The 26,669-nt window shown below is 44.6% G+C and overlaps 2 protein-coding genes across 2 annotated transcripts in view; both read right to left on the bottom strand.

Annotated features, from left to right (window-relative positions):
• Nucleotides 1-386: 386 nt before the first annotated feature.
• LOC308362000 (hyaluronan-binding protein 2-like) lies at nucleotides 387-6,039 on the bottom strand (the record flags this gene model as incomplete). Its single annotated transcript, XM_080834491.1, has 13 exons — nucleotides 387-548; nucleotides 765-907; nucleotides 1,215-1,349; nucleotides 1,716-1,858; nucleotides 2,096-2,360; nucleotides 2,604-2,701; nucleotides 2,923-3,076; nucleotides 3,335-3,451; nucleotides 3,565-3,681; nucleotides 3,891-4,001; nucleotides 4,102-4,197; nucleotides 5,585-5,618; nucleotides 5,977-6,039. The coding sequence occupies 13 exons, from the start codon at nucleotides 6,037-6,039 to the stop codon at nucleotides 387-389; spliced, it is 1,638 nt and encodes a 545-aa protein (XP_080690617.1).
• A 2,204-nt stretch (nucleotides 6,040-8,243) lies between these two features.
• Nucleotides 8,244-26,669, bottom strand: part of dnmbp (dynamin binding protein) — a 52,230-nt gene continuing 33,804 nt past the window's right edge. Inside the window, exons 5-17 of the mRNA XM_080836004.1 lie at nucleotides 17,849-18,048; nucleotides 17,519-17,618; nucleotides 17,058-17,205; nucleotides 14,661-14,678; nucleotides 13,450-13,649; nucleotides 13,035-13,165; nucleotides 12,674-12,778; nucleotides 12,317-12,445; nucleotides 11,704-12,036; nucleotides 11,133-11,312; nucleotides 10,800-10,998; nucleotides 9,880-10,559; nucleotides 8,244-9,541 (exon numbers count right to left, since the gene is read on the bottom strand). Coding sequence (XP_080692130.1) covers nucleotides 9,356-9,541; nucleotides 9,880-10,559; nucleotides 10,800-10,998; nucleotides 11,133-11,312; nucleotides 11,704-12,036; nucleotides 12,317-12,445; nucleotides 12,674-12,778; nucleotides 13,035-13,165; nucleotides 13,450-13,649; nucleotides 14,661-14,678; nucleotides 17,058-17,205; nucleotides 17,519-17,618; nucleotides 17,849-18,048 — 2,609 coding nt within the window. The 3' untranslated portion in view covers nucleotides 8,244-9,355. The remainder of the gene's footprint in view (nucleotides 9,542-9,879; nucleotides 10,560-10,799; nucleotides 10,999-11,132; nucleotides 11,313-11,703; nucleotides 12,037-12,316; nucleotides 12,446-12,673; nucleotides 12,779-13,034; nucleotides 13,166-13,449; nucleotides 13,650-14,660; nucleotides 14,679-17,057; nucleotides 17,206-17,518; nucleotides 17,619-17,848; nucleotides 18,049-26,669) is intronic.

Genomic DNA, 26,669 nt, shown 5'->3' with positions numbered 1-26,669 from the left:
AATAAAATAATGTTCTTTGACAGTGCCATCTGAGAACGCAAAATATGTTTGGCATCATTCCAGGTTCTGGAGGGAGGCCTCCATAAAGGATCAGAAGTCAATCGTCTTGTTCTTTCTTATTCTATTTTGAAATATTTTTGTTAAAAAGGTTTGATATCTTGAGATTACAGTGTCCATTGAGATGTGTCTTCATCAGGCTATTTGACTAGAACTCACCAAGAAAAAAGTGAAACTTTATTTATAATTTTGTTTTATTTATTTTAGATTGAATTTTAACATCTGTCCAGAATATTCACATTATTCATTTTACACATTACATCACAGGGAAAATCAACAGATGGCTTACCCCGGCCCCCAGCCTACACACACACCCTTCTAACACCGATTCAGGCGTTTTGCATTTTGGAGTTGATCCAGTCGATAAACTTGCTGACTCGAGCGTAAATTCCAGGTTTGTTCTTCAAACCACAGGCATCACCCCAGCTAACCACGCCGTAGACATAGTGGACCCCATCTTTCTGACAAACCAGAGGACCCCCAGAGTCACCCTGTCAAAATAAAAAATGCTTTATCACACTGCTCTAATCAGTTTTGCAGAACCTGTTGAATTGAAGCCCTGGTTATGCTACCGTCAGTAGCATTCTCTGACATTCTGAAGGAAACATGACCAATAAACATACGCATGTACCTACTGGCACAGATAGACACAGACACAGACACAGACACAAACACAGACACAGACACACACTAAGACACACACTAACCTGACAGGTGTCCACTCCTCCCTGCATTCTCCCGGCACAGATCATGCTGTCGTCCAGCCTGGCACCATAGACATTAGGAGCTGTGCATCTCTCCTGGGAGATCAGACGCACCTTGGCTGCCAGAAGCCTCGTACTGTAATACTCTGACAAAGGAGGAAGCAAAAATGAATAAATGTGATTATTTATACGATTTCAATTTCCATATTTATGATTATTTTCATTAGAAATGGAATAATTCTATAGTATATATATGTGTATTATGATGTTGTTTATATACGTATATATATTATAGTTATTTTATTATATATTACAGTTCTTAGAGTTTCATTATTGTGAATGCATGTAAAGGCCTACATTGAGTGTAGGCCTAATGAACTTGTAAACATCTTTTGTAGTCCCTCTAAACCTTAGTTTTGGTTTTGGATCCAATTTAAATTTTTGTGCTGATACCTGTCTCTGTCTCCCCCCATCCTGATATGAAGCACTCGGTGGAGTCTGGGAGGGGGCCGGTGGGCAGGCAGGCTGTCTTTACAAACCTGGTCTCTCTGGCACACTGGCCCTTTGGACCCTTCAGTTTCAGCAGAGCTGCGTTTCAACCAGAAAACAATCAACCATGACTGGATATAAGAAGAGGGCGAAAGACCATTTTCTATGCAGATCTGAGTTTATGTTTGCATTCAAAAAAAGAGATCTACAGCAAACGTAGGAGCTAATCTAGAAGGTGTGGTTACTAGGTTGCAGAGGAATACTGGAAGAGGAGGTGTGACACGATGGGGAACTGGAGGTTCTCCCCTGTAAGGAACTGAGAGCATTGCACCTCCCAAAGCACCCACAGTTAGTGATCAACAGCACTCAACGGCACTGCCAACACTCCTCTGGAGATTCAGTAAGGCTCTTAAGACCAAGGGTGCGTTGGAAATAAAAGGAGTGGACCAGTCTATAGTCACCCACCTATGTCATTGAACAGAGCATCTTTTGTCTCCTTGTAGTTCTCATGAACTATGTAGTCCTCCACGGGGATGATCTGCTCCGAGTCCTCCTTCCTCTCCAGCATGACACCACCCACCTCCACCTGCATTTCATCCATCCTGTTACTGGGAGGAGGAAAATTGACAGGGACAGCCATTTAACTCTTCTTTCAAATCAAGACTCCAACTTGAATGAGGTAAATACAAACTCAATCTAAACAATTAAACTTAAGGCTAAATTTGACAATCTGAATGCCAGATTGAAAGAGGAGAATGACCATAGGATATTGCTAATAAAAAGTTATCCATCCAAAATATTTATCTATCTTCTAATCCTAATCTAATCTCAGATTAGCCACTCACATGCAGTGAGCGGCTGTGAGGACCCAGCATGAGTCGATGAGGATTCCTCCGCACATGTGGCCGAAGTCATCCCTGGTGCGCTTGCGCCTGACCTGCATTGAGACCTGCCAGGGGTGGGCCGCCGGCATGGCCTTATTGCCCCCGAAGATCCTGGGGGTCAAACTGCCAGGCTGGGGCTTGCCGCACTGGGCAAACTGCTGCGTGGGAGGATCCTGGCTACTTGAAGGGTTGGTGGGTGCAGGAAGGACTGGTACCGTGGGTAAGGCTGGGGAGGGAGAGAGGTAAGGAAAGAGTGGGTAATGCTGCTGAAAATATATAACTGATTATTTTCATATATTATATTTTCATTACGTGTACATTGTTTCATTTTATGGATTCTTTTATACAAAAAGAATGTTTTGAATGTGTTTGTGTGTGTGTGTGTGTGTGAGAGAATGCATTGGATTGAGTTTGATGTGAAGAGAATGTCTATGGACTGTGTGTGTGTGTGTGTGTTGCCATGTTATACCTGTGCCTTCAGAGCACTGGGTCACGTTGCAGAACTCCCAGAGCGCCTTATTCTTTACCCTGGTGAAGCACCAGGGGGCGGTCTCTCCATCAGGATTTCTGTCCGAGAATCGGGAAAACCGCTGCATCAACTTTTGAGTGGTTTATTCCATTACCACCAGTAATGCACATATGTGGCCTGTTTTCAAAGGTTTTCAACTGAGGTGGAACCTTTTTTCAGAGACTTCAAGCAGAGCGACCTGGGGTATGTTTATGACCGACCCAATGTTTCAAGGCGCAGTGGGAAGAAAATAGGGGACAAACACAAACTCCTGGAATACCTGCAGTAGCTGTGAGCGCCTAAGCCATCCATCAGATCAACGTTATGGAAGGGTATGAGGTGAGAGTTCCAGGGCAGACAGTCATCACCCTCCACCGTCTCACTCACTAACCCCCGGTACGACTCTCCTTCTCCTTCATAGCAGTCACCTGGGCCTGGGCACATTTCAGAAAAAGTGCCACAGTCTTTTATTTTCACAATAAACGCTTTTAAACTTGGAGGATTTTAAAATCGTCAAATTGATGCAGAGCTTGTTTATGGAAGTGCAAGCATTATTCAAGGGAGACTGGGTTGCAATGGTTTGTAAACAAGTCTATAAGGGGGCTTGATATTGCATTACACTGCTTAACCACCTTATTAAGGCATTCAAGGAGGACTATACAGGATTGGACAGTGTTTTGTAGAGACTTTACCAACTTGGCAGAACTTTCCACTATAGCCAGGAGGACAGAGGCAGGTAAACTTGGTTCTCGTTCGTCCCTTCTGGCAAGTTCCACCATTTATGCAGGGGTCGGGTTTGCAGGATGCGGCTGGATAAGAAACAGAACAAATTACACTTAAACTAGAGAGTGTTTTGTTTTTATGTTGTGATATCATTTTAAATCGGTGTATTTTGTGAGCTAAACGGGTCAGGGTCTTCTACCTTTCTTGCAGTTTGGGGGTCGAAATGGGGCTTTGCACTTGCACTCATAGAAAGGTGCCGTCTTTATGAGTACACACTCACCCCTGCCACAGTTAACTCTCTTACAGTGATTTACAACTGCATTAAAAACAAAAATAATATGGTGCCATTAATTTACAACAGAATCCATCCATGACATACATTACACTTTTAAAATCACAATATAGTAGTACTTAGTAGTAGTAACTTAGTAGTAGTAACTGAACATGTGTATGCCATCATTTACATCAATACTTTGTTGTCAGGTTCTTTACAGAGGATGAGAGTAAGACACATAAAAGTCATACATTTCTCGCACTTCTTGCCGGAGTATGGTGGTACACAGGAGCACGTGTAACCACCATTGCTCTTCAGTTCGCAACTACCATCATTTAGACAGGGATTGGGTTCACACTCATCTAAAATCAGAGGGAAAAAAAATGCTTAAAATGGAACACAAACAAGCATGTACATTCAAGCATAGCAGAGATATTTGCAGTAGTTATACAGAGGGATCACTTGTCTCGTCAAGCAGATCTGTAAGCCAGCCTAAGTCATAATCAGACACCACCGACGGCTCCTCCATATAGTCATAGTAGGCATAGTCATCCAGAGCTGTTAGAGAGAGAGAGAGACAGAGAGAGAGAGAGAATACCCGAGAGTACTCGGAATATTTAATGCACATACCAGTCAATAGGCAAGAACACCACAGGCAATTCAAATAAACTGGGCAGCGTTTCCTAAAGTTTCTTAACGATACGTCATGTAATACTTTTGTAAGGTTGGTCTGGACCCCTACACCTTGACGCAATTTCCAGATAAAACAAACATGTTAGAGCAGGGGTTTTTAACTGGTTTTGTCCAAGGGACCACCATTCTGACTAGAAAGTAATTTGCGGCCCACTGAAAATATGTGAAATTATCAGGGTAGATCACTAACCGCCGCCACCACGCCCCCTCCCCCTGCACAGATATTCTGCCTATATTTCTTCGCTGAATATGGGTCTTCATCAGTAGATTCAAGGCAATGCGACTTGGCAATTCAGACTATTTAGATTGACATCTTTTTATTATTCTCGATATTTTTCACGATATTCAAGAGTAATATGGAAATGTGTTGAAATATCAAAGCTAATTTATAAAAATAATAAAAAAAGACAATGGTGAACTGATCATGTCACAGACCCCCTGCAATGCCATTGCGGACCCCCGGTTGAAAGCCCAATTAGAGCCTAAAAATATTTTGTCTTTAATCATTTAAGCCTGATTCATGGTATGCAAGTAAAAATTTAAAGAAGTTCCTACATAAGGACGGTTGCAGGCTAGATGTTACTCATAGATTTGTATTCACAAAGGATTACAAATTAATATATAGCCTACCGATGTTTTTTCTTTTCAGTCAGTAGGCCTACATACGTCAAAACACTAACACTTAACCTTGACATGTATGCTAAAACCTACGTGAATGAAAATAATCGATGGCAGAACTAAAGGAAAACACCGGATTCTGGGGAATCCTATATGGAGCAAGCGTGTACATCAAAGTAAGCTGCTTGTTGTAGACTAGCTAGCCACTGACATACTCATTAATGTTATTGCGCAATACTGGAATGATTTCGGTCGTTTTTGTCTCATAGTAAACATTTTAACCAAAAAATATCTTAAATAGGGCGCATTTTTATTACCCCTCCCTTTGAGCTATAAGGGGGCAAGGTGGTGGTATTTCGTTTTTCTGAGCTATTTTTACGTTGTCTCCGTTATTAAAGAGTTGAAAGGTGAGCTATGACGCTATCCATATCCAGTGTCAGTCTGACCTAGCATTAAAGTGTTTTTGTGTTTTCATGTAGACAAGCAGTGCCAGTGTGTATATGATTCAGACAGACATCAGGCCCTTTGTGCATACCATGGTCTTTAGACTTACTGTTACTGTTTTTCACCCCATGCCCTTCAAATACTTCCACTGCCATTGAACTTTTAACATGTACGAATGAGTGTAGCTCACCATCTGCAATATCAGTAAAGACATCCAGGAGGCCCTGACGACCAAAGAAGAGAGATATAAACGTAAATATATACGTATATATTTTTTTTAAACATTATTGTATAATGATAATGTACACTCATTAATATAAACTTACAAACACATTAAAATAATACCAGACAAAATATATCATAATGTCACAATTATAAGAAGTCAGCCTATGTTTATTATGGTTTCATCACTTTCATCAGATCACTTTGAGTGGCATTAGTAGGCATTGGTGACAACTTGTTGACAAAAATCAAATTTGACTCGTTTGGTGCGCAGATACAGTACATCTTGATTGAAAAAGAACACTGTTAATTAACGTCTGTGCAGATTTGCTGCTGAGGGAGTCTTTTGCATTAACTCACCCCTCTTCCAGGCTGAGACAGGCTGAACAGGGTCAGCACAAGCAGCATCAGCGCAGGACCCATGACTGCTAAAGACTGTAGCTGTACAGCTGATCACTGAGCACCAATATCACACATTTTACATGTCTGTCTTCTTCCCTCCCCCTCTCCATTGCCTTCTCCTTCTCTCTATCTCTCTCTCACACACACACACACAGAATTGACCTCAGAAAAACAAACTCCCCGAGAGGTCACTGGACTTTAGAAAGGTAAACTCACAATGGTCTCCTCCTAGCCAGCGTATCTAGTTTTCCCTCATTTGCAGAAAATCAGATAATAAGACATGGGCGGCTGTCTTTACTTTGTTTTACTTAAATCCATTACTGGGACACAATGTGCAGTTCATTTCACTTTCACTTTTTGGTCTTATCTTTCCCATAAATATAAATTGGAATAGGAATACTATACAATACCTACACATTTTGCTTCAGTAAAGATGCTCTGGATGTAACTGGTCAATAAGGATTGTTTATCAGTTTGGTCAAAAGTTCTTCTTTGTTGATTAAAATGATTTGCTTTGGATATAATCTCTTCTGTGCACATTTCTAGAGGAGGATAACTCCCTGAGAGGCTATGAGAACTGATATTTAAACAAACTTAAATATCACCTGTATCCATAGATACGACCACGCGTTCCTGGGAAACCCATGGTTACCGCATCTTTGAAGTGCCACGCTGCCGCTATGAAGGATTCCGGCCAGACATTCTTGATTTGGGGCTCTAGAATCTTTAGTTCTATCTGCACTGTGGCTACGTTTACCAGTTACATTCAATAGACCTAAAGCGTATTAATACGATGTTCAAAATACATAATGCATTTCCATTAAAAATAATAAAAAAAGAACAAACTGGCATTTAAGTTCACATATATTTTGTTTTATTTCATTGCTCAGTAACCTGGCCCTTGTAAGGTTAGGATAGGGCACGGACGATCAGCTTAAAATCTGAAATTACACCAAACAACAGATGACATGACCAAAATCCACCGGTGGACCGATTTATGTTTGCTATCTGGGTGGTTCAATCTGAAGTTCATTTGATAGAGGTAGGATGCACCAGGGCTCAATTGCAAGTGTCGTAACAAAGGGTTTGAAAACTTATAATACTTATTTAAGTCTTTTATTTTTTAGGAAATCAACAAAACACTCCAAAAACAGTATTTGTGTAGATTGATGAGATTAAAAAAAACATTAATTGAATCCATTTTAAGAGGAGTCTGAGATATGACAAAACGTTGAAAATTTTAATGCATTGTATGTGTGTATATCGTCAGTGTGGAGTTTGAGGTGGAGTCCACTGTCTCGGACGTATACAGCAAGAATGCCGCCACCTCCATGTCGAGTGAGGATGAGATCTCAGAGAGCACTCCCACCAAAGAGGACCCTCCGGCAGTGGCGGCGTATCTGCCAGACTCTTGGAGCTTGGCCTGCTCACAGCCGTCCACCTCCTGTGCAGCAAGCGGCAGTGTGCCCCTATCGCCAGGAGGAGGTGCCAGAGCTGGAGCACTTCACCAGCCTGGAGCCCCGCCTCAGCTGGTCACCAGCCATCCAATTACCTGTTACACCTTGGCTAAGAAGCTCAATAACTTCACTGAGTTGAGTTGTTTGTTTGTTCACTCGTTTAAAAACAAACTGTGCTTCTGCTGGGTATTCTGTGCAGCTGAAGTGATGCTGCCGAGGGAATGTTAACAGCCCACTGAAACGTCCCATTAGACCAAGAGCGATAGCCACGTCTTTTATTCAAATATCTGTATGTTTGCAGAACTCTTGACTCTAATTCTATGTGGCACACTCACTCTCTCACCCTCTTTCTCACACACATACAGTGGAATATTAGTTTGATTAGCGGTATAATAAGCATGATTCCGCTGCCGATGGGGTCCTCTCCTGTCTGAGTTGATTTTCCAATACTGACCAGTGGACACATCAGATGCAGCATATGTAGTTTTGTCATGTACTTCAGATTCAAAACTCAAAGTGTGGCTTGTTCTTTGTGTTTCAGCTGAGCTGTATCCTAAGTGTGTGAGGAACCCAGTCTCATTGCCAATGGTTGTTCTGTCAATACACTGCAGGGTTACAAATGAAATCACGTTCACTGTGCTTTTTCTGGCTTTTTTAATTACTTTTTTTATTTGTTCCAATATGACCACCTGAGACATCTTCCTTACACAAACATTCCCACAGGGATAATCAACCAGATTGTATATGCTTATGCTTTCACATGTTCAAAATAAAAAAAAATACTGAACGTCCACTGCTGATTTCATACACATCCATCCATCCAACCACCCATGTAAGGCAGCTGAGTCTCTAGCCGGGGCGGATGGGTGGGTGGGGGGGTGATGTCACCAGCTGGTGAAACTTCTGGAAGAAACAGAGAGGGCTCCATCTTCACTTGGGAGTGTGAGATTGTCTAAGAGCAAGGCTGGAAGGGAGTCCAGTTGTTGTGACCATAGATATTATCTCCGCATCAAACTCAATCCAATGCATTAATTTGACCTTCATTCCTCAAACACACACACACACACACACACACACACACACACACATACACAAAGACACTTTTTGACATCCAATACTCCATCCTCTCAGCAGTGTATCGTAGAGAGTTACTCTATCATGCCACTCAAGCACTCAAGAGTCTGGCTTCAAAGTTCATCGTCATCTTCAACAGGATAGCAGTAATAGCAAAGTCTGCAACCAAGACAGCCTGTCAAAGTCCATCCTGGAGAATGTGTAGAGTGCCCCAAGACGCCTCTAATGAATGGGTAGGGGGGTTCTTCATCCCCGTCCACACAGTCTTTCACTACCTCACCCAACATTGTGGGAAATTAGAGAGGGATCCAGGAAAGTGAGAAGAGATGAAAGAGTAAGACAAGGATCGAAGGGAAAGAAGGGGTCTTTAAGTAATCTCACGGAATCCTCTCTCTGCACGCAAAATGGATCAGCAGCTCTTCTTATATATAAAAAAGTCCACCAGAAATTTCTCCCAAGACTGTTGTATTATTCCCCCCTTCTCTTTTCCACTCCAGCTTATTCGAGTTGTCCATCATTTCAAACAAGAGGGAAAAAAATCATGATAAAAAATAAGGCACCACCACGTTACACCATCACTCCTTTGGGGTTAGTGTTTCTGCAGGGGAGAGACAGGCCTCCTTTTGCGAACCTCTCAAAGTGTTCTCCTTACAGGGTACCAATCCCGCCACTCTAATATCAGTCTGGGTGGAGGGTTCCGAGGACTAGGAGGAGGAGAGGAGTGTGAGTTTGTGTCACACCTCCATGAGATGAGAGGAGAGCATGTTTGGGTCTGAGTGCGTTTGGGGGGTGGGGTTCGGAAGGGTTCAGGTGTACTCGGACTTGCGGATGTAGTTTGAGGGCACGTAGCCACGGTTACCCCCGGCTTCTCCGAGCCACCACTCGTGATTGCCAGTCATGTCGTGGAACTCCAGAATGCGGACACGCTGGTTGGCCGAGATGCTCAGCTCGTTGGCACAGCGGGCACTGAAGGGGTAGAGGGCGTAGTAGATCTGGGGAGGAAGCCATAAATTACATTAATACCTAATGAATACAGTCCTGCAGAGAACACTTTTATGTATGCACACTGCACATATGGCACTACACACATGAAACCCTTGCAAAGCCTTAGATGAAGCTTCTTTTGAAGCATGTTTTGATCATCATTCTCCTTTTCTTGAATATGAATGAATTTTGACAAAAAAAGTCACATGGTTTGGTTGGGATAATGAACCATTTGAAAAACTTGGAATCCAATTGGCATTAAGGTGAGACAATTCCTTAATTTATTATCAAAATCTTAGCATTATAATCCTGGTAAAAAGAAAGCAGCAAAGTGGCTCTGCCTTACCTGGTGCCCATCCAGCTCCGGGTCTGCCTCTGCCTCTGCCTCTGGCTCGCTGTATTCCTCCGGGGGGTACTGAGACCGCCTCGGGGCCGCCCCGGCATCCCTGTTCCGTCTCTGGTGTGAGCTGAAGGCAGCTTGTGATTGGCCGTACCTCTGTGATGTCTCCAGCAACGACGAGTTCCTACTGGACGAGCAAGAGTCCGTCTCGGAGGAGTCCGAGAACTCTCTGTGATTGGTTGGAGTGGAGTCAAATGAGTCCCTGTGTCCTGTGGGAATTCTGTAAGACGAGGAGTCGGAGGCGTAGTCTCTGTGATTGGCTGTGTTTCGATAGCACGTGTCACTGGACAGTTCTCTGTGATTGGCTGAACTCCTGTGGGAGGAGTCCAAAGGGTCTCTCTGATTGGTGGACTGGCAGTTGGGGGAGGGGTTGCGGTGAGAGGGAGCAGAGTCCTGTGTGGGGCGGGGCTGTGAGTGGTTATGAGGCGGCGCGGCGGTGGAGAAGCTGACCGCGGCGGTTTCCTGGTTGAAGGTAAGTGTGCTGTTGCTGTTCTGCCGGGAGAAGACAGGGGAGGAGCCGCCATAGCCTGACTCATTGGACGAATGGCTCTCAATGGAGACATCCGATTGGCTCCTGCGTGGGTTGTAAGGCTTCAGGAAGGAGCTGTACACAAAGCCCTTGGTGACTGTAGAGAAGATAAAACCATTAGGAACAAATAGGTAACGTGTGACAGGTGAAGATAATGGCCCAGATTTTCAGACACAAACCTAAATTCACATTTTGAGTAATAGGATACGCTGAAATTCACTATCAACTGTGGGACATTTTTACCCTTCAAAGGAAGGAATAAGCTGCGATCACATTCTGCAAACAATATGGATTGATGAGCAGTTTCACCAATCAGAAGCAAAAAAACAAAACACACCCCCATTGTCGATGAGCCAGCGATTCTGGCTTCCCATTGGGTCCTGCTGTTTGATCACGCCCACAATGTCACCCTCCAGCACGGACACATCCAGGTCCTGCGCTGCGTTAAAGTTGCGCTCGGCCTGAAAGAGCTTCTCGGGGCCGTAGCGTGCTAGCAGGCCAGCTCTGTGCTCATCCGTCTGCAGCACATAGTTAGGCTGCAGGAAGACAGGGAAAGAAAACAGAAATTAATGAATGCGTCACTATTATGCATTTATACATATCTCTGAGGTTGCAGTATGGACTGCATCTAAGTTGTGTGGGGATTTTGTTGGGATTTGTCTGGACTTACTGGTCCTTGCAGCTGCTTCTTGGAGGTCTGCTTTTCAAGGGTCTTCTTCTCAAAGGGCTTGCGTGGTAGGGGCAGGTTCTCGGGGAAGAAGCTAAAGTTCTGCAGGAGCTGCAGCACCTTGCTATGTTCCTCTTGGAACATCGATATCAGGTTCCCTTCTGTACCACAGATGCCGGAGAGCTGTGACACACACACACACACACACACACACATGTTAACATATGAACATATCTCTTTCTCTCTCTTTTGTTCCTCTCTAGCATTCTCTCCCTCTTTACCATAACCCACTATTTCTACCTCTTTCTCATCCTTCTTCCCTCTCTAAGTTCCCTGTAGCAGGGGTTGAAATGCTTCTTCCCTCCTACCAATCTTAACCTTATCTGTAGCAGTTTTTTACACATGAACAACTCTTTCTTCCTTTCCTTTCCCTTCCCTTATCGACTCCCATTCTTCTTCTCTTCTCCTTTGACTTTTGGTCACTTTTCCTACATATTCCTTCCCTGATCTCCTCCCGTCTCTTCATCTCTTTTCCACTCTTCTTCTTCTTCCCCTCCTCACTCCTCTTCCTCACCTGTAGCAGTGGCTGCAGCTCTCCGAGCGTGAATTGCATGAAGTCGCGCTGGGCCTGGGCGAAGGCGCGCACGCAGCCCGTGAACAGCTCCTCTGCGGCTTGGTGGAACTTGGGCAGTTCGTCCAGCAGCTGCGCGTTGAGCGCCTCGTAGTTGTTGCGCGCCGCCTGCAGCTCCTCCTGTGCGCGCCGCTCACGCAGGCGCTCCGAGCGCTCCTTGCAGTTGTCATAGTCCAGCAGCTTGTCGAAGCGCTTCTGGATGAGCTTGTGTGGCCCGGCGAACATGGAGAGCAGCTGGTTGAGCGGCTTGATGACCAGCGTCTCTGTACGCTCTTTCTGCTCACGTTAAAGAGAGAGAGAGAAAGAGAGAGAAAAAGAGAGAGAGAACAGGATAATGCAAAAAGCGGATTGTCAGATAGAAAATGCTAAATCAAACATATAATGGTGATAATTAAGGAAACCAGGGCAAGAAAATGATGAGAAGGAACGATAAAAAGAGAAAATAGAGTCAGCCGCTATACTAACTCAGACCTGCTCGTTTACACTAGTCAGTGCTGCCACTATAAAGAACACAGGCTCATTTGCAAAGAACAGAACCACAGACTAGTGCACTCACAAAATCCGTAAACTGCTTATCACTGATGCAGCGGTGCGCTCTCTGGAAGCGCTCCGGGTCTGGGTGTGTGCGGTCTGTGTAGACGTCACAGAAGCTGATGGCAGCCAGCACCTTCACGGAGGCCGACTCCTAGAAGAGAAACATGGTTAGCACAGTGTCTGGACTGTAACACTAATCATGTATATCAATCAATATCTGTACTCCAATCAATATATGGACTATGATGTTATTATGACAGCAATACTGAAAAAGAGGTTCTATTAATAGTTGGTGGTTAGCAGTTGTATCACAGGGGGTTACAGCAGGTACAGTGTATGCTGGTTCTGTTTGCATCTTGTTTGAATGCAGCGCTCTTACCCTGATGTGCTGCAGGTAGAGGGAGATGTCCCGAATGAACGATTTGATCAGCCGCTCTTGTAACCTAAAACGCTTCTCTGCGTCATCGAATGCTTCATCTTTGACCTGGGGTGGAGTGCAGATAGATAGGGAGATAGAGAGAGAGACACACACACACGCACACGCACACGCACACGCACACACACATGCACACACACACAGAAAGAGACAAAGGAAGAGGGAGACACAGATACCATCAATAAAAAGAGCTGAATATTTTGGGCACCACACAGCATCACCCTAATGTTGTGGAGATGCTTGTGGTTCCTGCTGAGGTGATAATTATGATGATGATGATGATGGTGGTGATGAAGATGCCCACCTGTGGGGAGATGCCAGTGAGGTGTTTGAGGTGGCTGCTCACGCGGTTGGACTTCTTTATGATTGAGTGCATGCTCAGCTTGGAGATCTTGTCGATGAGAGTGTCCTCGTCCACCTTACGGTACTTTACCACTGTTGGACAGAAGAGGGCGCACTAGCGTCAGACCTGCTGCTATAGGGCCTAACGCAGCCATATACTGAGGTAAAGTGAGGCACTAAAAACTTGTCAAGTGTTAACAACGACATGTCATTTAAACTTGCACTCCCACATTGATTTAATTTTGATAACCACTTCCTTTTTGTCATAAACACAGACATGACTCACTCACTCCCACACACACACACACACACACACACACACACACACACACACACACACACACACACACACACACACACACACACACAAATCTTACCAAGGTCCTTCCTCCTCTTGTACTCATTGATGTTGACATTGATCTCCTTGATGGACTGCACAGCGTCAACAAGCTCCTCGCGGTCGTGGTGCGACTCTGGCGTGGCGTTGAGCAACTCCGTCAGCAACAGAGGGTAGCGCATCACCCTCTGGACCGGCTTGATGAGGAACGAACCCAGGTTTATGTAGTTTGTCTTGCCCCTGTGAAAGAGAGAGAGGGCGAGAAAGATGGAAGGAGAGAAAGAGAAAGGGAAAGCAAGAGAATGAAATGAAGGACGTACCCATTGCCAGGTTATATGGCTTTGTTATGAACTCAACAATAGAAATCCACACATAGTACACAGACTCTCTCACCCTGCTCACAGAAACTTAAACACCCTTTCAACCTTAATGTGAAACTCAGTCAAAACAAAAACACTTCAGTCCAAACAAAGGTTTAGAAAAAACTGTAATGGCCGGCAATGGCCAGAGAGTTAGAATAGAACATACTAATACCAATATTTGTTTAGCAAAAAGGGGTGTTCATAATTTCTTTAGAGGTATGAGAGAGTGAACAAATAATATAAATGGTGTTGAAGCTGTGTACAAATGGCAATAGCATTTTTGCTTCCAGTATTGGCGAAGCCATGGAAAAAGAGCTCTTTTGGAAGAAAATAATTTTCATGGAGTTAACATAGAACAGATTGATGGAAATCCTTATGATTTGAATTCCACCATTACAAACACACCAAAGAACATCAAAGAATGAGGCACAGCGAATCAAAGCTTGTGGTCCTCTACAAATGCTCTAAATCCCCAGCACACATCACAAGATCAACAGCCAGTTTTTTAGGGAAGGGACAAAACACAGAGTCATGAGAAGGCAAAAGCATAAGCTCACTTAACCCAAAGGGAATGATGGTAACATCACAACACACACACACACCACACCACACCACACCACACCACACAAATACGCAGAGCGTCACACAATCCCATCAATCGCACATAGGATGGAAAAAGAAAAAGAGAGATACAGCTAGAGAAGACAGTGAGAGAGAGACAGCTAGAGAAGACAGTGAGAGAGAGAGAGAGAGAGAGAGAGAGAGAGAGAGAGAGAGAGAGAGAGAAATGGCAGAGGAGGAGGAAGAGGGGATTGGGTTATGTTAGCAGATTAATGAGCATGCTTATCAGGCGCTTCTCATGCAGAGCCGTTGGCTTGGAAGGACTTACCACTCGCGATACACCGCTCTGCCAGGTGGGGGAGGAGAGAGAGAGAACAGAAAACAAACGCTCAGCATTTAAAGACCTGAACTGTAGAGCCTATCAGTCAGTCACACTCATAGCTCAACGAAGGCTGCATGAACAGTCCCAAACGTAGAGGCATTTGATATATACAAAATGTACAAGCCACAATGAGGATGACTAGATCATTAATCATCTCTCCTCACTAGGCCTAAGGCAACGTAATGTCACCAAAACCATCTTAAAACTCCAAGAACAGTAGGGGAATAGGAAGACCAATATCGCCACAATGCTTTAAAGGGCTTGGAAAAAAAGACCACATTTTTGACCAAATGTCTGGTATATGATCATTATGCAACGAGAACCATTGTTCCTTTTTTTGCAGTGGGCTCTGGACTTTTACTTGTGTATCCACAGGTCTATGTGATATGCAACTCCCTAGTACACACAAACACACACACTAGTGGACACTAAGTCACTACTGCATCAAAGACCACTTTTCATCAGTGGGTTCATATAGCATAGAGCATAGAGCACTGGGATCTGAAGGAATGTCTGGGGGGAGAGCTGACATTGGCCCGACACAGTGCCCAGTCACCCTTCTCAGTCAAGTTTTCAGGGCGGGATCAGAGGGCGCCACGGTTCAAGAACAACAGAACGGCAGTCCACCCCTGCAAAGTTAATAAGTCACCCCGGCGCCATGGCAACGGGTGCCGCTGGCGACCCACTTTTAGAGCTCCTTTATGAGCTAACCTTTTGGCTCCTGGCAGCTCCCCCAGTGAGGGAGAGAAACAAAATGAATGTGAGAGAGCGAGAAACAGGAGAGACAAATGGGGAGAGAAGTACAAGCTCAACCCTCCAGGTCCCTACAGACTCACGTGTCTTGGACAGTGCCGAAGTGATTAAATGAACGGCCAATGTCCACAAACAGATAAGGAGAAAGTGACAAGCCCTTTTCACTAACCTCAACTCTCAAACCTTCAGATTTTGATCTCCGCTTCCACAACATCTAGCCAAAACAACCATGAGTTTCAAGACATAAGCGTTGCTTAGCCACTCAGAAAAAAACCAAATCTGTTTTCAAAAACATATTTTCAGTCCAAAGCTCAACACAAAGGATGTTTGGAGTTCAGGCTCTGAGACGGAGTATAGGGCCAAACGCAGCTTTAATTATGGCCCGCCTGTCCAAGAGTTAACAAAAACCCTCAAAGAAAGGATGTGGTTCTAAGCCTGAAACAATGCGAGGTTAAGTGGTAGGTGAGCTGCAGGGAGTGTGTGTGCGCACACACACACACACACACACACACACACACACACACAAACACACGTGCACCTTGCTGAAAGACGGACTGAAACCAGCAGGGGAGTGGAGTAGTTGGGTTGGTGGGGCTGAAACCGGGCGAGGCACATTCTTTAAGTACTATGCATCACTAAGCTAGACTGGGGAGACTGATGACTACTGAACACACACACACACACACACACACACACACACACACACACACACACACACACACACACACACACACACACACACACACACACACACAATCCTTGGAAAAAAAAAGATTGTTTTGTTTCAAACTTTTTTCTTGCAAAATGCAATGGACCAAAAACAATGTCTCAAACCTACAAGGTCCACCCACCAGAACGGTTTAGATTATTTGAAAGCAAACAGATAAGTTAATCTCAGTACCACCACCCCCAAACACACATGGAGGGCCTACAGGACACACAGCTGACTCCATTTGATACCATTTAATTTAATAACCAACCAGTCATAACCAGGTCTCTTTCAGGAGTATTACCAGATATCGCCAAACTAGGAGTCCACCTTTCAATTTGTCCGGCCTACTACTCCTGAAGTCTTTATTCACTTCCTTCCAATCCTCAAATCAACAGACCTCTTGTGACCTGCCCAATGATGAGTCAGTGAGACACTGTGCTCTAGTTTTCATGTTCACCTGCTAATAGACTCACAAGTACTTGGAGGACATGACTGGAGCTCAACCAGCATCATTAAAAGCAACACAAATTGTGGTACTGTCTCAAGTGGTTACATTTTCAAACATGGTCTTGTTAGAAAACATTCCTGTTGAACACCACACACATGCACTTCAATGAACCTCGACATCAAAATTCATCGGTCTTAAGTTACACAACCCCATTTGTTGTTAAAGTACACATGACAACAAGAGGCAGACATTCCTCTTTGCCACTAGATACCCCGTGGATAGTAGAGAAACACCAGTTTCAGGTAGTCATGGACATGCATCATAAACCACACCATGCAGTTTTGGAGCAGTATTCAGATTTTGAGGGTTCGGCACTCTGCTTCCATACAGAGACCACTAGGGTTTCCTGGGTCAGCTGTTGCCTAGTTACCTGAGCTTCTCCAGACACTCCAGCACGTGTTTGTGAATGGTCTCGTCCTTTTCGTAGCTCTCCAGCAGAGAGATGGCGTCATCATGGTTCTGGCAGTAGATCTTGTAGACCTCTTCCAGTTCCACCTTGAAGTCCAGGAACACTTTCCCTGGAAGACAAAAGGGCCAGATGTCAATGCCACATGTCAATCTAGTTCGTCTCAAAATTTAACTAATCAGGCATTTGATGAAATGTTCATGAAAACATAAAAATAGAGATATTAGTGCCAAAGATGACAGATCTTCCGTTAGCATTGTACATGATCATAATTTAAAATGAAGAAACAGCCTCTCAAGTACATCATTCATCATTAGTGCACTAATTTCAGCACACTTGAAAGACAGCCACAGAACCAGCATACAGAGAACCAGATCCATCTTCATCATACTAGATACCATTGAGTGACAGGTCCTCATACTCACCAATGGAGTCTGTGTCTACAAGGCTTTTGTACAGGCGACAGGAGAGATCAATCACGGAGCCGATGTTCCCAAACAGACCATCATGGTCCACATTCGGCACCTACAGGTCACAATCGATAAACCACAACAGGTTATTAACGCTGCACTGATATTTATTGTAGGGTAATGCATCCCTCAGGTTTATTACTCCACCCAATGCAAAATGATTAAAGCACAGGGAATGAACTTGGAAGGAACAGAAAAAAGAGAGAGACTAGAAAAGAGATTGGGGAGCTGGAATATTGTGTATGAGCAACAATGAGGAAGATGAAGTGCGGAATCTTGACATACATGCTTCTGTTTGAGAGGCTGGATGATCTCCTTCACGCACATCTGCAGGTCCTTGATGTAGTCCTTCTCTGTCTGCAGGAGCTCCTCAATGACCTTCGACCTCTTCTCCAGCATCCTTTGCTCAGGGTCTTCGGTGGTGGTGGCCGCTGAGACTGGAGCGGAGTCCAGGGACTTGGGCTGGGCGGACAACAGAGTCATCTCTGAGAGAAAGAGAGAGAGGGCGAAAAAGAGAGAGAATATACACGTCATTGACCTTGCATAACGTTAAAAAGAGCTCCTAAGCCTATGCAAGCCTTTCAGTACCGAACGGTCAGTTCCAACACAATAGCCCAACGCCAACTCACTGCCACCGCAGACAAAGACATGGGACGCGAGCAGTTACCATAAGAAAGAAAAGCACAAAAATGACTCAGAGCATGTCAGACTGCCTTTGATCTTTATTTCTGGATGTGAGTGTCTTCTGGCTGGCCGTGCAGGCCCGGGGTGGTGGGGAAATTGAGGGTCTGGAGGGGGTGTGGGGGGGGGTTCACGCACTGCTGGAGTTCCACAAAGGGGCCCTGGACTTTGCCTTTTGTCCGTGCCACAATGGACTATCACAGCAGCCAGGGCAACATGGCCGCACTCAAAGCAAAGCGAGGTGGAAAAATGGGGGTCTGGGGGCATTGCGGAGGGGCCCAGGGAGGACCCTCACACCCACACACACACACACACACACACACACACACACACACACACACACACACACACATCCCTAAATAGTAGTCATTTTATAATGCCAATAGAAGACACCATATAATGCCAATAGCAAAAAAATTATATGTGTGAAACATAAGAATAAGAATGTGGGTATAAATATATGGCAGAATCAAACTGCAATCTATGCCAGGCCCGACATGCATCAGTTCAAGCAAGCAGCCTACTGCTGTGAAGCTGCCAGCTGCCTGCGGTCAGTGTGAACAACTGCGTCCTGAGAGGACGCTAAAACAGGTCGCTGCCTCTAAAGCTGCCCGCTGTTCTGCCCAATGGAAGCTGACCGCACGTTTTTCACACATGAGGAAGAATTAAAAAAGGCAACGCTACTGCCGTGGGATTGAAGAATTGAGATGATGTGCCACTGCTGTGCTGTGGAGAGCTGTTTCAGAGAGGGTGGTGTCTGTGCTGATACACCTTACAGCCTAGTCACCGTAAATCCAACAACACAGGAGAAAATGGTTTTCATTTGAAAAGTATTACTATTTTAAAACTATATTTAAAAATGACTAAGACTATTCCAAAAAGCAGTTTGATAAGACCTCCATTTTAGAATATCAGAAACAAGTGGCTGGGGTTTTAAGAAGTTGTTCAGTTTTAAGAGCCCAGTCATCAATCTTCAGAGTGTTGACTGTATTGTTAAAGCAGCAGATAAGGTCACCATGGGGAAACGTCGGGCTCAGCCTGTGACCACCTCTGTGTTAACCCATGGCTGCTAGTAGAAGCATCCATAAAATTACTTCCTACAACATTATACAACTCCATAGTTTTGCTTTGTTTCCTCTCATCTCACGACTGAATTGTCCCTACTGGACGTATGGACAGCGATTATTTGAACCTTACTGCTACCTCTGCAGGTCTATACTTACTCTTACATTTGTCACAAGGTTTTCCCTGGGGATATCCCTTTACAAGTGACCTCATACCTCTACAAATCTTGAATGTTGCTGATTCATTAAAAGAGCAATCCTGGATTAGCAAATGCACCAAATGGCACAGAGTTACGAAAGAGATGATTCCTTAGCTCTGTACCTACGCAACAGGTGGGGGCTAGAAAGGTTATGTGTTTGCGTATACTATCTTAAAATATCCTGGATTTATGAGATTTCCCCAATTATTTTGAAATATGGTGAGTGTTTAAATCCCGCACTCAGCTACAGTATGGCTTGTAGTATGGAATTAATGTGTCTGCATATGGCTTCTTGTATGGACCTAATGCATCTGTGTATGACTTCTAGTATGGACTTTAAGTGTTTGCATATGGCCTCCAGTATGGACTTTATGTGTTTGCATATGTCTTCAAAGGAGCCGCTCCAAAAGCCTCCATGTTTTTCTCCTCATACAGCCTAATCTTTTTGTTTTCTCTTTCATGGTCTTTGGTTGTTTGTCTGTCTCCATTTCTCTCTCTCACTCTTTCTCTCTCTGTCTGTCTCTTTCTCCCTCTCCCTCTCTTTCTCCCTCTCCCTCTTTCTCTCTCTCTCCCTCTCTCTCGCTCTCTTTCTCTCTCTCTGTCTGTCTTGTAGGGGGTTCTGTCTGATCCCTCCACCACCTGCCCCCCAGTCCTCCTCCATATGAGGCTTATCCATCTGTGGATGGCTCCTCTGATCCTTTAATGTCTTCCGAACTCTTTTCTTTTTGAATGAAAACACATTTCAGATATAGTTCAAAATACTTCTTTCAGAATACTTCACAAACACAGACAGAAAAAGACATGCATTCTGGGAAATAAGAGAGTATGTTCAGTATCATCGGTGTGCCGTGACTTCATGAGTGTTGCCCCTACTCTGTGTGCCCACTCCCAGTCCATCACCCACCCTCCAAGTGCCATGTGTTACCCCACTTCAGGGCAACAGGACCCAGTACCACCATGCCACACACTATATATATATATATACACACACAAACACACACACACACACACACACACACACACACTTCATTTGATTCCACATTACAAGTCAATCTTTATCAGTGATCAGATTTTTATGTAAAAATCGCTGAAATTTATGCAGCTCAACAGTCCATTATGGGTTTGACAGTTCAAGGGTAGAGGAAACATCTCTTCCAAATTAACATGCTTCCTATAATTGCTGATATTGAGCAGTACGTTGCCTTTGTTTAATGTTGCCACCCAATGTAAAGTCCACATACCGCTAGCCTATGAACATGACCAAAGCTGCCAAAAACTAGAACAATCAACTGAAATTCGTCTTTATGAACAGTATGATTAATCCAAAACAGATCGAAGGCACATCAAATTTCAAACATTTAAACTTTTTTGTCATTCTGAGAAATACAAACGCTCAATCACACACACACACACACACACACACACACACACACACACACACACACACACACACCTGTTCTGACTCACGTCCAGTCAGTGGGGATGATGGCTCTCATTGTTTGGGTCTGAGCTACGTGGTTAACATTCAAATGTAAAGATTCTGTCACGAGGGCTCACACCGCAGACGTGTATGCTGGGAGCCCGGCTGAGACCGGGGAGGAGTGTTTGTGGGGGCGAAGCAGGAGGAGCAGGTGATAAGACTCCAACTACCCCCTTACTTAGACACACACACACACACACACACACACACACACACACACACACACACACACAAACACAAAATCTCTTATAAAGCAATGACTCATTTACTGTCAGCTTTTACTCCCTCTAATCAGTCTTGGACTTAAGCCCTTTCCTTACAGACCATGAATAAGTGAAACAACTGCAACAATATGACATGGAGGATGTGGTTAGTGAGCAAACTAGCTGGCAGCCAACAGCATTGCCAGCAGCCAACAGACCAGATAGTGCTGGCAAAGAGTATCTAACTTGCCAACGTATGTATTTTTCAAAATTTTCCCAGGATTTCTACATATTTCCAAAACTACATAGTGAAAAGCCAGGGCAGAAACAAGGAACAACAGTTGTGTTTATCTCTATTATATTATCTAAATATTATAAAAAAACTAGCTACCTACAAAAACATATCTTTTTTTTAAACAAATGGTAAAGCCCTGCATGACACTTTAACCAAACACTCTCCTGGTCCTGCCAAATGGCATTCAGCGTGAATCTCCTACGTGTGAATGTGCCCTCAGTGCCATATGCTGTGTGTTTGTGAATGGGGGGGGGGGGGGGGGGGGGTGCCCTACATGTGCCAGTGTACCCTGCTAGTATGTGTGCCATGGCCTGGTGAAGGGCCTTATGGGTAATCAGCTGCCGGACCACACAGAGGCCTTCCACTCGGGGTGCAGTGGAAGAAATTGGTCATGGCACAGTGTTTGGTCTCTCGCTGTAGAGAGAGGGACCCCCCCTTCAGTCCAACCCTCAGCCCACAGATCCTAAAGTGGCTCACATAGGACGTTAAAGGGAGGGGATGCAGGCCCGGGAAAGAGTGGGGTGTTGGTGGGAGTGGGGTGGTGAACAATACCAGCAGGAGCAAATGTGTTGTTTGCATACATAGCTGTCCCTAGTGAATGTACAGCACTGAAAATGTTTGCTGATGGATACTTCATGTCTATAAAAAAGGCCAGAAAAAACATCTGTCGATACTATTGCAATTTACTCAAACTACTTACTATGTTTTTAGAAGCCAGATACATATTGTGAAAATAACTTTGATTTCACAACAAGTTAAGGTGGCTTCATGTAGAGGGTAAGACTAAGAGGGACACACTAGTTGTATGAAAGTCTGAAAGTGATGACAGCAACCATACACTTCAAATCAACTTGCTTAGAGCATAACCAAAACCAAAATTGGAGATGACCACACTCAAAAAACAGCCGATAACCTTACAGTAATCCTCCACAAGCACACATTCACATTTTAAGGTCCAAGTAAAAAAAGGTTCAAAGACAGCCATTTCAACATTTCCATAAATATGTCAATAAATTAACATACCATTCCTGAGAAAGCTATCAACTTTACACTGATAGACTTGCATGTTGTAAACCATGTTTGCTTCTATAAATGTATTCCTTAGGCTCTCTTGCTCTGTTTTAACAGGCATGGCAGCAAGCCAGCATCTAAATCATGTCATATGTATGGGGACACAAAGATACAAAGGAGAACAGGGCTCACTGGAGACCATGGCAAAGGCACGATTTTCACGCTCCACAAATCACTTCGGCTTCCTTTTCAAAAGAGCCGTGGCTAATCAAACCAAACATGACGCGTCGCCCACAAAAGCAACCTGGGCAAACAGGAAATTAATGAGATCGGCCCAACAGAGATGCATACTATTGCAGACACCATTATACTCTGAGAGCCCAATTTACATCAGTGAGATGTGCGGCGAAATCGAGGAGTCGCAACTGAAAGGCACTCGAAGGAGCAGCACGATCATAAGAAGTTGGGAGCATGGGTGTTTGTGATGCGTGTGTGTGTGTGTTCAAAAGCTCAACCACTGCACTTTCACCCACCTGTTAGCGCGTACACACAGACTTGTCCTCCCAGCTGCCATAGACACATCCGCACGCATCCAGTACACAACCTTAAGGAACTCGAAATGAATGCATTCCTCTCCTTCAAGGCGAAAAAAGGTTTTGTCTCACTGTATCCCTGCTACTCTTAAAATCCTTCAAGTTCAGGCTCCTTTCTCTCCACACATTTCCATCTGAATGCATGGGAACCACCACACCGATTACACACACACACGAGCATGCATGCATGCACACACACACACACACACACACACAGAGAGACACACATACTCACTCATACACTGAGGTACTCACAAAAGTCTGGAACCAGAATCCTGGGACTGGGTTCCATTCCACACAAGTTCCCCTATTGGCTGGCTTTTTTCAATCAGCTCTGACTGGGAACTAATTGGGTGATAATGACAATGAACACTAGGGACTTTCTAAAAGATTGTCTCTCATCTCAGGGTGCACGAGAGAAAGTGGAACGGGGCTCTGACACAGATACATATTCCATGCTTCTGTGAAAATCTGTGCCAGGTTTTTTCGATGTGCCAATCACTCATCAAAGCCCGCCCCACACAGCCTGAATTCCATTAAGATCTTAAGGTTCTTTCAACAGTGAGGCCCTCAAAAGCAGAAGCTCTCTTTGGGGTGTGTGTGTGTGTGTGTGTGTGTGTGTGTGTGTATGTCTCTCTATGTGTGTGCGAGACCCTCTGCTCTTCAGAGGAGAGACAGGTGCATGTGTCAAAGCATGGGGTTCTGGTTCTCATTTAGAGTGGTGTGGTATTTGAGTGCATCTGTTTGGCATCTGTTTAACAGTGCTGTAAAGTTGTGAGTCTGTCTCTCCCTATGTGTTTGTATGTGTGTGTGCATGTGTGTGTGTGTGTGTGTCAGGTCTTCACAGACGAGACAGGTGCATGTGTTAATGTATGGGCTCTGAATGCCAACGGCAGGGTGGAGTAGGCGTTTGTTTGACATCTGGTTAAGCAAAACAGTGCTGTGAAGTTCCTCTAGGCTGTAGTTAACCTAGTTTGGCTGAAAGAAAGAATACTTTAAAGAATACCTAATTGCATATTTAGTTCACCTGTAATTGGTGGGATAACTCCCTAATCAGGGTGATTTATGATCCTTTGGGACTGCTGAGTGCTACTGATGAAGGTCAAAAGAATTTGTCTGGAGGGTGAAGGTCATGAGCTAAGGACCAGTGTTTCTAAATCACCCACCTGAAGATATTTCTGACAACAGAGATATAGTGATATTAGAACATAATACAACTGCTGTAGTCCTTAAGTGTCAAAGAGTAAACTTTGCAGCAAAATAAACCTGAATATTTCTGAATATTCAGGTTTTTCTGTCTGTGTTTAATACGTGAGAGGTCTAGCATAAACGCAGCCTATAATACTCTAAAGGCTAAAGACTTTCTTCGTGAAATATTTGAGGAGTGTAAGACAAACTTTATATACATTAAGAATTACCGTAAGAGAAAATGTAAGACAATATAGGATCAAGTTTACAACTTAAATTAATTACTTTCAAAGGTAAGACAGAGAAATTAAAACCCTTAAATCTCTAAGGATTAAACCTGGGACTGTCAGAATATTTATGAAAACCCAATAGTACGGGAGGAGAAGGAGAGTCAGGTTTGGTTTCACGTGTGAAGCTAGGACGCCTGTGTTTACCGCCTCGCACTGCCTGCTGAGCTGGCTCCGTGGAAACGTTTGTGTATCGGCCCGTTGCGTCGACTGAGGTCACGCACAATCTGTGTGCGCTGCACAAAGTTCACCGGCAGAATGCCTAGTTTCCTTGGCAACGGCTCTGCTGGGCCTCTGATATCGTGCCAAAGCCTGTTGAGTGCGACAGACAGACTCTTAAGAGGCCCGGAGCAGCCAAAGCCAAAGAGTAATGCCAGTGACTGCACTTGGACCAAGTAAACCGTTAACCTCCGACGGCTTTGGGGCTTTGAGCGTGACTTGAAACTGCACGTAAACATTACAAGGGGAGGATGTATATTGAAGAATAAACCAACTTTTGCGGGGGGAATGTTGTTTAATATAAGGCCTTGTTTCAAAGTCTCTGCATTGGCTTATCTAGAGAGAGCCCAAACACAGTGGCTGTTCTTTGTTGTTTTTGAACGTGGATAGTTGGCCTAATTCCCACGATAACTTCAACCCCCCCTATGCTCACCATCTGAACGTGTTCCTGCTGGTCAATTAAAATTTAAGTGGCAAATCTCATCATCACGTCTGTCGTTCCCGTACCATTTCAAAGGCCTGAGAAGGTCACATTCCAACTCTCCTTCTGACCCCAGAGTCAACCTCATTGTCCAAAGCTGCTCCATCATAGGCTGGATAGCCGGGGGACACACACACCCAATGGAGGTGCACACAAGGTGCATTCCACCAAGCAGACTAAGCCCATTCGATGTGTTCACTTCAAAAATACACTCCACGTACCTTCTGCCGTCTCCACAACCCCCAACTACTGCACAAGCTGAGCAGAAAAGTGCACCCTGTCAGTTGAGGATGGTTTCAACAGGGGAACTTGGAGAACGGAGGGTGCTGATTTACTCGCCCACATCTCTCAGCAGCAGAAATTACAATGCAGCGGGGCAGAGATGGTCTGGAACACTGAGACGAGACCAAGGGCGTTACAGAAATCTGTTTTCGAAACTTCTGAAGATGGTGCTGATTCTTAAGTCTCACTCGAAACTTTGCAACATCAGTGAGGAGAGAGCCGCAATGCCACCTGAAACACCCTTCAGGTATTTTTAGACACATCATGACCGTCTCTTTTGTCTCTGCTGTCCCTGTTGACATACCAATCCGGACTGCTGGCAGTATGCGGGGCAACTGGTTCAGTTGGTCTGGCCGGTAGAGGCACCTGCACAGGATGCAAGATGCTCACCGGTGACTAAAGGAGGACTGTCATAAAAACTCGGATAGCCACGGCTGTAACCCTCTCACCCCCGAGGAATCCAGATGGGCTGGTCTTCCCTTTTTCACAAGACGTTTTTCTGTGTTGAGACACAAGGAAAACCCCACCTCTCAGAGAATCAGAGAGCCATCCGGAGAGTACAGCATAGGTACAGTGATAGTGATGCAAGATCGTGCTTTTATAATTGTATGCAGTCCAAACGAGCAATATTTGCATGGAATATCTCAACAGAGACAGCATTGTCCGGAAAGCCTGTATTTGCAACTCTTCACAATTCATTACTGTAATTTTGTGGGGCATAAAAGACACCTCTGAATCTTTAATTCACTTCCCAGGGAATTAATGCCATGTATGACCTCACGCATTAAGGATGTAGACTCTGTGTACAGTGTGCTGTGTCTTTGTTTTGTAGTGAGTTTTGAGGCGTATCTCCTACTGACGAATAATGTACAATTAGCATGTCAGAGGAGGGGGTCAGGCTGTAATTACATGCAGTCCAACGTCCACCACCGGCCACCCGCACCACCCACACACACACAGCCTTTACCCCACCCAGGCCCCCCACAAACCCACAGCCTTTACACCACCCAAGCCCCCCCACACACACATACACACACAGCCTTTACCCCACCCAGGCCCCCCACAAACCCACAGCCTTTACACCACCCAAGCCCCCCCACACACACATACACACACAGCCTT

Source organism: Sprattus sprattus, assembly GCF_963457725.1.
Source record: "Sprattus sprattus genome assembly, chromosome: 3".
Classification (NCBI taxonomy): domain Eukaryota; kingdom Metazoa; phylum Chordata; class Actinopteri; order Clupeiformes; family Clupeidae; genus Sprattus; species Sprattus sprattus.
The sequence above is the reverse complement of the archived record's forward strand: the minus strand, read 5'-3'. Positions and strand labels throughout refer to the sequence as shown.